Source organism: Pistacia vera, unplaced genomic scaffold (assembly GCF_008641045.1).
Source record: "Pistacia vera cultivar Batoury unplaced genomic scaffold, PisVer_v2 Contig215, whole genome shotgun sequence".
NCBI lineage: Eukaryota > Viridiplantae > Streptophyta > Magnoliopsida > Sapindales > Anacardiaceae > Pistacia > Pistacia vera.
Window position 1 is genome coordinate 9,611 of NW_022196019.1, and position 12,595 is coordinate 22,205.

At 35.5% G+C, this 12,595-nt stretch overlaps 1 protein-coding gene across 2 annotated transcripts; it reads left to right on the forward strand.

Annotated features, from left to right (window-relative positions):
• Window positions 1-363: 363 nt before the first annotated feature.
• On the forward strand, window positions 364-7,451 carry LOC116129958 (equilibrative nucleotide transporter 3-like). 2 transcript variants are annotated; one of them, XM_031415703.1, is made up of 11 exons: window positions 364-600; window positions 858-908; window positions 1,018-1,122; window positions 1,329-1,484; window positions 1,608-1,751; window positions 1,836-1,941; window positions 2,176-2,348; window positions 2,450-2,550; window positions 6,693-6,755; window positions 6,968-7,226; window positions 7,326-7,451. In XM_031415703.1, the coding sequence occupies exons 2-11, from the start codon at window positions 867-869 to the stop codon at window positions 7,434-7,436; spliced, it is 1,260 nt and encodes a 419-aa protein (XP_031271563.1). In that variant the 5' UTR covers window positions 364-600; window positions 858-866; the 3' UTR covers window positions 7,437-7,451. The 2 variants fall into 2 exon arrangements, with proteins under 2 accessions (XP_031271563.1, XP_031271562.1); XM_031415702.1 differs by lacking the exons at window positions 6,693-6,755; window positions 6,968-7,226; window positions 7,326-7,451 and adding exons at window positions 2,826-3,084; window positions 3,184-3,446 and having other exon boundaries at window positions 380-600; window positions 2,450-2,613.
• Window positions 7,452-12,595: the final 5,144 nt, after the last annotated feature.

The window sequence follows — 12,595 nt, forward strand, 5'->3', positions numbered from 1 at the left end:
GACTTTGTCGTGAGCCTTTTATTTGACAGCACAACCATCTCCCATTTCAATATTAACATATCGGTGCGACTGAAACTGAGACCGAGGCTGACATCTATTCTAATCTTTGAAAACTCTGGATCTGCGTTCATACGTACATGATCACAAATTCCATTGGATTCACCCCTGAAAATTATCCTTACATTTCGTGCCAGAGTTTATCATTAATCTTATTCGATTTGACCTCTAATTCTATGCCACCAATTGGGCAGCCTTTTGACACATGATTCCGCGGTAAAATTTGCTTCTATGGAGATATTAGCGGTTACACTTAAAAAATCGCCGCGACATATATATAAGAAATAATTTGTACCAAGAAGATTCTTTGCAAAAACAATGTTTCTTGCCTTGGACTAATAAAACTGTCTATAAATATCTGTAAGTTTCAAACTCATCGTATTCCACCGAGATTTTTTTTGATACTCTTGCCTTGTTTTGCTCCATCATTTCTCTGTCTTCGCTATTATTAAACCCAATTACTTTCCTTTTCATTTAAACTACTCCAGTTTTGCTCCATTCTCTGCAGTTCACACTCCAAACCCCTTCATTGAAGAAACAAAAGTAAGTTCATCCTTCTCCTCTATAATGTTAATAATGACTTTTAGCTTTTTCTCATTTCCAGTCTATATAATTCATGTTACCATGTTTGATTTTTCCTTCATTATTTCTGGTGTTCTCTAATACATAAACTTAGATCTTCACTTTTCATATTTCCTGAAGATTTTCTTTCATTGGATAGAGTTTTGATACATTTCAGGAGTCAAAACTCTTGTAGACTAAATATTGAAGTACTAACTTTTGATTAACAAATATTGAAGGGAGGAGCCATGACTATTGACATTGGAAGTAATACTCCAGAAAGGCTTGAGGTTTGTGTTCGATCTGTAGTTGATTTGTTGATGCAGAAAATGGTGAAATTGCTTCCATTTAGGTGATGTTAAGTATGGTGTTAATTAATTTAATTTCTGCACTAACCAGGGAAAGTATAAAGCAATGGCAATTTGTTGGATTCTTGGGCTAGGGTGCCTTGTCTCATGGAACAGTATGCTCACAATAGGAGATTACTACGGCAAATTGTTCAAGGTAGGTATCTTATGGTAATAATCACACCTTTTTGCAGCCACCGATGACCTAAATGTTCCTTTTTGTTAATAGCCTTCTGAAAGATGCTGAATTCATTGTTGGATGACTTTTATGTGGGAAAAAAGTGCGAATTCATTAAGACATATATGAATTGATTTGGTTTATGAATTCATTCGAGTATGCTGATGCTTTTCATTCCCTTGAAGAAATACCATCCTACAAGGGCACTTACCCTTGTTTATGAATCATTTGCGCTTGGGACAATGGCGATACTAGCATACAATGAGTCGAGGATTAATACTAGACGGAGGAACTTAGCTGGTTATGCTCTTTTCTTTGCAAGTACTTTGGCACTCATTCTTGTAAGTATCTCTGATGTTTCTTTCTATAATTTTCTGCTTGTCTTATTTTATCTCTTCATTCTTCTACTCCTATTAATGGTTTTCAATATGAATGATCTATAAGTCACCGTCACTCTGTGGCAGTTGGATTTAGCCACATCAGGGAAGGGAGGACTTGGACCTTTTCTTGGTATATGTGCCATTGTTGTTATTTTTGGAGTTGCAGATGCCCATGTTGAAGGTGGAATGGTTGGTGATTTATCCTTCATGTGCCCTGAATTCATGCAGGTTGATATACTTCTTGAATTTTTTTAATGTTCTTTGACACATTGTTTTTAAATAGCTTCTCAAAAGAGATTTTCTGTTTTACAGTCCTATTTAGCTGGCATGGCTGCATCAGGAGCTTTAACCTCTGCTTTGAGGCTAGTAACAGTGGCAGCATTTGAAAATCATCACAATGGTCTTCGCAATGGAGTTAGTATGTAGCTTTTTTTTTTTTTCGGGTTACCAGTACCCAAAACTCAGTTTCTTCACATTCTATACTAGTCATCTGTTGAATATATATAGTGCAGAAGTGAAATGTGGATTTAGATGGGTAACTTACACGTTACGCTATGTGTACTAATTTTACTAGTAAACAAGTTTAGACAAGCCACTTCTGTATTTGTGTATCTAAGAGATCCCATTAATTTCTTATTCATCGTTTTTGCAGTGTTATTTCTAGGAATATGCACATTCTTTGAGTTTCTATGCATTCTGCTATATGCATATTCCTTCCCTAAACTGCCAATTGTGAAGTATTTCCGTGCCAAAGCTGCCTCAGAAGGATCAAAAACAGTTTCAGCTGATCTCGCAGCTGCTGGAATCCAAACAAAACCAGATCAAGTATTTTTCCAATTTTCATGAAGTTTATTATAATTTTATGTACTCAATGTTTGAAGAAGTTTTCAGATACAAAGCAATAATAGCTTTTGGAATTCTTGTAGAACGTAGGTGAAGCTATGCAAAAGGAACGGTTGAGCAATAAGCAACTATTCTTCCAAAATATAGATTACGCACTTGACTTGTTTCTGATATATGTGCTGACATTGTCCATTTTTCCTGGCTTCTTATATGAAGATACTGGACATCACCAATTAGGCGACACCTGGTAAGTGGTCTTCTATAGCAGTCTTCATTCGATTTGAAACTTCCAAAATGTTATAAATCAATCGGCTTAACTTTGCTGGCGATGTATTCTAAATTTGTTCAAGAATTGGAAGGACTAGAAGCAAATGTAGAATCCATTATCCTCTTGTTGGAATTATGGAATATTTTAAACAATTTTACAGAGATATTTTCACATGGCTGGTGGTCCTTTAGGTACCCGCTTGTCCTTGTCGCATCATACAATGTGTGTGATCTGATATCAAGATACATCCCTCTAGTAGAAAGTCTGAAGTTGGAGTCCAGAAAGGGCCTTATGATTGCAATTCTGGCTCGTTTCTTACTTGTTCCTGCATTCTACTTCACTGCAAAATATGCAGATCAGGGATGGATGATCACACTCACTTCCTTCTTAGGACTCACAAATGGTTATCTAACTGTGTGTGTCCTTACAATAGCACCCAAAGGTTACAAGGTTAGTTTACTCCACACCACACCCCATCCTAAACGTGCAATTAATCTAAAATTTCCAGTTGCCTCCAAATAAAATGTAATTGGAATGCTGGTTTTGTAGGGACCTGAGCAAAATGCATTGGGGAATATACTAGTGTTCTGTCTATTAGGTGGCATATTTGCTGGAGTTGCTCTTGACTGGCTGTGGCTCATTGGTAAACAAAGCTTTTAATATTGTAAAGATTGATACAAGTCACAGATCAAAACAATCCTAAACCTTGTTGGATTCTTGTAACTATGATCCTCTGAATGTAATTAGATATTTACTTTTAGTTTAGTTTTATTATAATTGGTTAAATTGAATGGCACATGGATTGACCTGAATATCTCATTGGCTGTAACTGTACTGTCCGTATTAGTGGCTCCACGTAAGCAGGCTGCTTTCAAGTTGGACCTTATTTTAAGTTATCGAGACATATGGTAGGTAAAGACAGTATGATTAGAATAGTAATCAATTATTTATGAACAGGTAATTTATTAGTACAAATAATAATTCCAATGTGGCATGTGCACAATTTCAACTAAATTAATTCCATTGTCATCATTATGAAGATTTGATTCTCATCAATAACATAATATCATATAAATATCTTCACGCAAGTGATCAAATATGTTTATGTTTTTAATATTTTTTTTCTTTTGATTAAATAATGGGTCACGACAAAGATGGTTGACCTTATTATTATCATCATATAAATATTTAAGACAAGTATCAACCGTTGAAAAAATAAAAATAAAAATTTAGCTTTAAAGAAGAGAACCTTATCTTAAAAAAGGGTCTCCAGCATCAAGTTGTGATGATCTTCCATGAATCTTTAACGTCTTGTGTAAACTTTAATTTAGAAAAATTATAAAATAATGAACTTGATGTTGAGACTTTTGTATTTAATATTAATATTAGTTTGCTATTCAAGGCAAGTTAAGAAAGGGACATTCACCATTGCGTCTTTGTATCTCCTCTCGGCTCTCAGTAGTCGAGACGAAAGTTACTTAAAATAATTTAATATATCAATTTTTGTCATTATGAATTTATTTACTTATTTTAATGATCAAAATATTCGAATCCGTTTGTCACACGTTAATTAATCTTTAAAATCTATTAAATATCTTTTAAATTTAATATTTTAAAATAAACTATAAATATGTAATAGATCTTCAAGATTTGAACTAAAAAAATCAACGAAAGAATCAAAACCTTCTTGACCAGCGGCCAATCAATCCTTTGGGATTGAATTCATTTATTTGTTTCAAAGTTATTTTAAGTTTTGTCCTCTCCCACCTTATATTTGAGATATATAACGTTACTTATATTTGACAAGGGGTTCTTTGTTTTTATTTTGTATAAGAAAATATTAAAAAAAAATTCCCGGACGGCAAGCCATACCATACCATACTTCCCAGCTAAGATTGCAGTCTTTTGTAGACTTACAACTCAACTTTACACTCAACCCTCCACCAATCATATCCATTTTAACAATATAAAAAACATTTTACACGTGATTACACACCACACTACGAGCCACCCCATTGTTTTAAAACCTGGACATGAGGGCAACTCGTTCTACTGTTCAGGTCATAGGTTGATTGGTCCAACCGATTGAATCGGTCGGTTGGATTGATGATGTCATTTTGTTGACGTGAACACTTCCAAAAATATCCAAATTTTTCATTTTTGAACAAGTTTCAAATTTTTAATAACAGCTTAATTACTGCACCAACATGATTCAAATTCAATAATAATCCAAACATGATTTTCCAGCAATCCCAACATACAATTTAATATGTTATAGCTCCACCAAAAATTTATACTTGACAATTTTTTTTGTAGATTACAACATGCCTGAATTGCAGAAACAGAATGCTATTACAAAAGGCATCTTAACTTTTAATTTAAACACTATATCTCTTTATTCTCAAGATTGGGCACACCTGGGTTATTCAACTAAAGGGAGAAAACACAAATAATCTGAGTACCTTCAAATTATCTTCCAGATTCGAGTAAAATAATTCTGCAACTTCCAATCAAATAATCAAAACAAAACTTCGAAATTTGGAGGATGCTGCCAAAAAAAGAAAAAATCAACTTCCAATCAAATAAACCAAGCATTATAATCAAAACAAAAGTTCCAATCAAATAATCAAAACAATACTTCTGAATCCAGAAAAAGAGAATCAAATAAACAAGATGTACCTTCAATTGTCATCATCGTCGATTTTCAGTGAGGGGGGGAGGTGTTGTTGTCGTCGAGCAAGGAGGGAGGTGTCATCGTCGAGGTCGAGCAAGGAGGGAGGTGTCGTCATCGTCGTCGAGCAAGGAGGGAAGTGTTGTTGTTGATTTCCAACGAGGGAGGGGGGTGTCGTCGATTTTAGAGAGTGGAATTATGATTAAGACAATGGTTGCGATTTCATACTTCATAGAGCAGAGTTGATTGAGATTAAGGGGTGATTTCTAAGAGTGGCTGCGAATTTCAGAGAGTGGTTGCGTAGAGAAACTGAAAAATGAATAGATTTAGGGCTTTTTTACTTGTGAAATAGTGAACCGGTTTATCAGGTAGTCCAATTGGATTGGACGGTTTACACTGTTTGTCCGATCTATTGGCGAGTTAAAATGGCTTTTTAAGTATAAACGAGTTTTATATAAACCTAGGTTGGACACACAATCAGGTCCCGATCGAACCGGTTGAACCGGCTAGTTCGATTGGGGTTTTAAATCAATGGTCCACCCCTCAATGGGTTGGATTTTTTAGCAGCAATATTGGAGTACCCTTTCCTTTTGGTACGAAATCTGGACTTCATTATTATCCATGTATATACTTTATTATACGCATTCCAAGGTTCATAATTTTTTATGTGGCTCAAAAATTAAAAACTTAAAATAAGATTTGGATTTGCATTCATAGTTCATACAGATACAGGATAAGAATTCTATCCAGCTTAGTTCAGAATCAGACCTGAAAGTTGAAATCACCATCTCTAATTTTGCAAATTGCCAGATTTGATCATTAATGCAAATTTCTAAAATTGTGTTGAAAATAGTAAATACAGCTATCAGACCGACTGACAACTTTGTTTGTTTGTTCCAATTGGCCTTTCCCTCTATTTTTATGCCATGGAATCATGGATAATGGATTGGATTGGACATCTTTTCCCACATTATTAACCTAACTAATTAGATCACCCTTACTCTTAACAATTATATCACTAACTGCCAAAAAAATTTCTTACCCAGAAACAATGTTCTTGGCCTTAGATTCAGATAAAATTTAACCAGGCAGCATTACTTGACTAGTATATTTGTATATGTAAGCGTTGAAAGTCATAGTCTTCCAGGTTTTTAAATATTTTTTTCTTTGATTAAATAATGGGTCACGACAAAGATGGTTGACCATATTATCTATCATATAAATATTAAGCAAGTATAACCGTAGAAAAATAAAAATAAAAGTTTAGCTTTAAGAAGAGAAACCTTACTTAAAAAAGGGTCTCCAGCATCAAGTTGTGATGATCCCATGAATCTTTAACGTCTTGTGTAAACTTTATTTAGAAAATTATAATAATATATGTGCTGACATTGTCCATTTTTCCTGGCTTCTTATATGAAGATACTGGACATCACCAATTAGGCGACACCTGGTAAGTGGTCTTCTATAGCAGTCTTCATTCGATTTGAAACTTCCAAAATTTTATAAATCAATCGGCTTAACTTTGCTGGCGATGTATTCTAAATTAGTTCAAGAATTGGAAGGACTAGAAGCAAATGTAGAATCCATTATCCTCTTGTTGGAATTATGGAATATTTTAAACAATTTTACAGAGATATTTTCACATGGCTGGTGGTCCTTTAGGTACCCGCTTGTCCTTGTCGCATCATACAATGTGTGTGATCTGATATCAAGATACATCCCTCTAGTAGAAAGTCTGAAGTTGGAGTCCAGAAAGGGCCTTATGATTGCAATTCTGGCTCGTTTCTTACTTGTTCCTGCATTCTACTTCACTGCAAAATATGCAGATCAGGGATGGATGATCACACTCACTTCCTTCTTAGGACTCACAAATGGTTATCTAACTGTGTGTGTCCTTACAATAGCACCCAAAGGTTACAAGGTTAGTTTACTCCACACCACACCCCATCCTAAACGTGCAATTAATCTAAAATTTCCAGTTGCCTCCAAATAAAATGTAATTGGAATGCTGGTTTTGTAGGGACCTGAGCAAAATGCATTGGGGAATATACTAGTGTTCTGTCTATTAGGTGGCATATTTGCTGAAATTGCTCTTGACTGGCTGTGGCTCATTGGTAAACAAAGCTTTTAATACTGTAAAGATTGATACAAGTCACAGATCAAAACAATCCTCAACCTTGTTGGATTCTTGTAACTATTGGCCTCTGAATGTAATTAGATATTTACTTTTAGTTTAGTTTTATTATAATTGGTTAAATTGAATGGCACATGGATTGACCTGAATATCTCATTCTCATTGGCTGTAACTGTACTGTCCGTATTAGTGGCTCCACGTAAGCAGGCTGCTTTCAAGTTGGCATATGGTCGGTAAAGACAGTACGATTAGAATAGTAATCAATTATTTATGAATAGGTAATTTACTAGTGCAAATAATAATTCCAATGTGGCGTGTGCACAATTTCAACTAAATTAATTCCATTGTCATCATTATGAAGATTTGATTCTCATCAGTAACATAATATCATATAAATATCTTCACGCACGTGATCAAATATGTTGTTAATTTTCTTTTTGCTTTTGATTAAATAATGGGTCACGACTAGGGGTGCAGTTGCTCAGATTCGACTTGTGATGAGCTCAGACTCGACTCGTCGGAGAACGAGTATTTCACGAGTTCGAGCTCAACTTCAAGCTCGTGAAAAATGTCGAGCTTTTCGGGCTCGATTAAAACTATTCGCGAGCTGTTCGAATCACTTGAGACGTCATTCGAGTAGGAGAGCTCGTGAGATCGATCGGTAAGGTTTCAGCTTGCGTATTCATATTTGCCCTAAAATCTGAAATAAAGTCATTCATTCGGCCGAAAATAGAGATCTGACGAGTGATGCAGGTGCCGCATGAGAGGAGGTCGGAGGTAAAGCTGAGATCTGACAAGTTCGATGACGGTGGGGTGGACTTCGATGGTGGTGAGTAGTTTTCTCATGACGTAGATCGACTGAAGATTATGACTAGGTGGAGATGATGAGTTGGATTTTGGTCTCAGCAGATTCGACTGAGAAGTTAGTGGAAGAAGAAGAAGAAGAAGAAGAAGAAGTAGATGGGTTCAAAACGACGTCGTTTTGTTAAATCCTTATAAATAGTCGAGCCGAACCGAGCCGAGCTCGAGCTCGAGCCTGCTCCTAATACATTCGAGCCGAGCTTGAGCTAGCCACTACTCGGCTCGCATGCACCCTTAGTCACGACAAAGATGGTTGACCTTATTATTATCATCATATAAATATTTAAGACAAGAAAACCGTAGAAAAAATAAAAATAAAAGTTTATCTTTAAAGAAGAGAACCTTGTCATAAAAAAGGGTCTCCAGCATCAAGTTGTGATGATGTTCCATGTCATAAAGAAGAGAACCTTGTCATGAATCTTTAACGTCTTGTGTAAACTTTAATTTAGAAAAATTATAAAATAATGAACTTGATGTTGAAACTTATGCATTTAATATTAATATTAGGTAGTTTGCTATTCTAGGCAAATTGAGAAAGGGACATTCATCATTGCGTCTTTGTAACTCCTCTCAATAGTCGAGACGAAAGTTACTTAAAATAATTTCATATATCAATTTTTGTCATTATGAATTCATTTATTTATTTTAATGATCAAAATATTAGGATCAGTTTCTCACCCTTCAATTAATCTCCAAGATGTATTAAACATCTTACAAATTTAATGTTTCAAAATAAACTATAAATATATAAATATATAACGTTACTAATATTTGACAAGGGGTTCTTTGTTTTTATTTTGTATAAGAAAATATTCAGTCAGATTGAGATATATTTGTAATATATTAATAAAAAAAATTCCCAGCTAAGACTGCAGTCTTTTGTAGACTTACAACTCAACTTTACACTCAACCGTCCACCAATCATATCCATTTTAATAATATAAAAAACATTTTACACGTGATTACACACCCCCCTACGAGTCCACCCCTCAATGGATTGGATTTTTTAGCAGCACTATTGGAGTACCCTTTCCCTTTGGTACGAAATCTGGACTTCATTATTATCCATGTATGTACTTCATTATACGCATTCGAAGGTTCATAATTTTTTATGTGGCTCAAAAATTAAAAACTTAAAATAAGATTTGGATTTGCATTCATAGTTCATACAGATACAGGATAAGAATTCTATCCAGGTCAGTTCAGAATCAGACCTGAAAAAATTTCTTACCCAGAAACTGTTCTTGGCCTCAGATTCAGCTAAAATTTAACCAGGCAGCATTACTTGACTAGTATATGTAAGCGTTGAAAGTCGTAGTCTTCCTCCAAGATTCTTTTGATACTCTTTCCCTTTTTTCATTTTTCCTCCATTCTTGTTCAGTCTTAACTGTCAATCGTTACATCAACCAACCCATTTTCAGGAATCTTTAACCTTTTCCTTTAAACTATTAGTATCTGCGCTCATTTCTGCATTCACACTTGCAGTTCCACCCATCCTTTGAAGAATAAAGGTGAGTCATCATAATCATCCCTTCTCTTTCTGTTTTTAATGTTTTTCCATGTTCCCATGTTAGTGTGGTGTTCTCAATAGTATTATATAAACTAATCTACTCTGTTCTCAAACTAGTTGTATCAGTGTTCGATATTGTTGTTCTTCGAAGCCGCTTTTAGTCACCAATCCAGAGCAAGTGAGCATTTTGGTTCCTTGTGTGTTAGTTTTGCATATTTCTCAGTTGTAGTGTATCATTTTCAATGTAATCATGCTGTGATAAGTTTGACATTGTAGTTATGCATTTGTCGTAGTGTCAGGCAGAGTAGCACTGTGAGAAGGGAATAAGGGCTGGCTTCAAGGAGGTCAACAAAAAGTGCCATCCCACATCTCAATGCCACAGAATATGTTGTAGATAAATTTACCCATCTTGTACTCCTAGCAACCAATACCCTCTGAAAGTAATTTAGATCTTTACGAGCAATTGATCTGCTTTCTTTCTTTGTTTTTTCAATTGCTTTAAAGGTCGTAAATGTATTTGTGCCGTACCTCTACGATTCTGGATCTAATGCAATTGAAATAAGCATTTTAGATTAATTCCTACTCCAGATTGAAAAACTCATTGAGTGCAGCGTTGATGAATTAATCCCTACAGTTGGGGGCTTCCTGCTGTTGTTGTTGGATAATTTCAGCGGCGCTGAACTCAATCATGTTTTTCGCTCTTTGGGACTGTTCCAACAAATTAACATCACAGGTTTGCCTCTATTCTTTTTATTTTCCTCTTTAGAAACTTTCATCTTTCCCTTGTCATGACAGAACAGTCCAAAATTTATTTTATTATGTTGATTTTCTTTCCCAGACCCTGATGAAAGCAGCTTTGTAGATTTTAAAGTGGGGGATAATTTCTGTATTGCCATGGCATGGGGAACACAAAATAAATTGCAGCATTTTGTCTAACATCTATGATCGTGTAACCATTTGTGTTTATTTAATTCTTTCAGACAAGTCATTATGATCCAGACAGTCTATCACCATTCACCACTGGCTGCAGCTTTGCCCTTGGATAGTCACTCAAACTGGGCCACTATAGTGTTATCCATGTATAATACAGAATTGGAGCAGAGATGAATGGGCCCTGGATGTGCGAAGGCTTTTCTGCACAGTTTGATTAGGTTCTCGAGAAAAAGGAGATAGGCAGAGGCTTAAAAAATCTGGCACCACTTTTTGCATCAAGAAGATTTAAGATCCTTTCACAACATTAAAACAATTGTCCTTGTGTCAAATTTAAATGACTAGAAGATTTATGCACCACGTGATTCTCCATTGTTTACACTGGGTTCACATCTTATCTCTTACATATTAAATGGTTACTTGAAAATAATATTTCAAGAGTTTTTGATTATGCATATCTGGCATAGTCCAGATTTTAGTGCAAAAAATAAATGCAGATAAATCATATATATCCAGGATCAAAAAGCTTATGTAATTAGCAAAATGTAATGAATCTTGAACCCTGTAAATGATTTCATCTCTATAACCCAACAAATAAATATGCACACCAGAGAGAAACAATATGCCAAATATTTAATCCTATCAAAAAATTAATGCCAGATTTCAAGGGACTGAGTATCTCCTGCCAAATATAACTAAAACATTTAACCAAATTTCGTGTATCAAAATCATATTCCAATTTGGCATATAGGATTCAAAAAGATTAGTCAGAAAACATAAAAATAAAATAATTATGTTCCTGCAAAAAGTTGTCTGATATAAATATATCAAAACAGAAACATAGTAAAACGCATCTTATTTCCAGAAGGCCACAACCAAACAGTCCTCGAAATCGTGGCGATTGCTGGATCTTCATTGCCACCGACATGAACAATTCGAGACAAATTGGACTCAATCTCGTCAATAAGACGGAGTATGCCACTATCGCTTCGCTTCATTCTACTCAAGTACACCAACTCCTTTCAGTTCTGGTCCAAAAAATAAATACTTCCCAAACGCCTCCCCGCCCTCTCAATAAAAACCCAACTTCTCATCACCGACCTAATTCTCGAGAAAATTTTACTTTCCGGAAAATTCCACTACTTTCCGGCAAATTTTCAAAATGCAGAAGAAGAAGAGGCGGGAGCTCTGCGGACCATCTACGGTGTAAGAGAATTGATGGCAGGCAATGGAGGTGCAATCGACGAGTAAGGACGATAAAAACTCTGTGAAGTTTCATCATCTCCAAGGTCGCCACCGTCAGCACCGGCAGAAAGTGCCGGAGTCGCTGAAACTCCAGAGGAAAGGCAAGAAAATCTTCAAGGTTCAACGCAATCCGTTAATTAGGTCACAAAAATTTAAGAAATTGAAGAAAAAGAAGCGAGTGATCGGTGAATCTGAGGCGTTGGATGAAGCCGTGAAGAAAATGAAACTAAAGCGAGGGGATTACAGTTGGAATTGATAAGAATGTGTTAAAAAAAGAAGTAGAGAAGCGAAAGAGCGAAAGATTTGAAGATGGAGATGGAGAGAATTCTGATAATAGTGATAGCGACAGTGACACGGAGTTCACTAGAGCGTTACCCAATGGATTAATGGCGGTTTCTACAATTATTCTAGTACACATTCTGACAATGCAGGTACTTCTTGTGGCTGTGAAAATTGGTGCCGAGCCAGCAACAGTTAGCAGACGGTGTTTTCGGTCCCAAAAACATTGACCAGCCAGTTGGACATTGCAGGCTGTAAATGATTAATTATAATTACGATGTTTAGTATATTTTGGATGTGTTTGTGTAATGAAATTTGTCTATAGGTTGTG

What these genes read in the sequence shown, in the direction of transcription:
- LOC116129958 (XM_031415703.1), top strand. Translation starts at nt 867, where the DNA reads ATGACTATTGACATTGGAAGTAATACTCCAGAAAGGCTTGAG. An exon ending in TGTGCCCTGAATTCATGCAG is followed by an intron (nt 1,752 to 1,835) that starts GTTGATATACTT and finishes TCTGTTTTACAG; the next exon opens with TCCTATTTAGCTGGCATGGC. An exon ending in TAGCACCCAAAGGTTACAAG is followed by an intron (nt 7,227 to 7,325) that starts GTTAGTTTACTC and finishes CTGGTTTTGTAG; the next exon opens with GGACCTGAGCAAAATGCATT.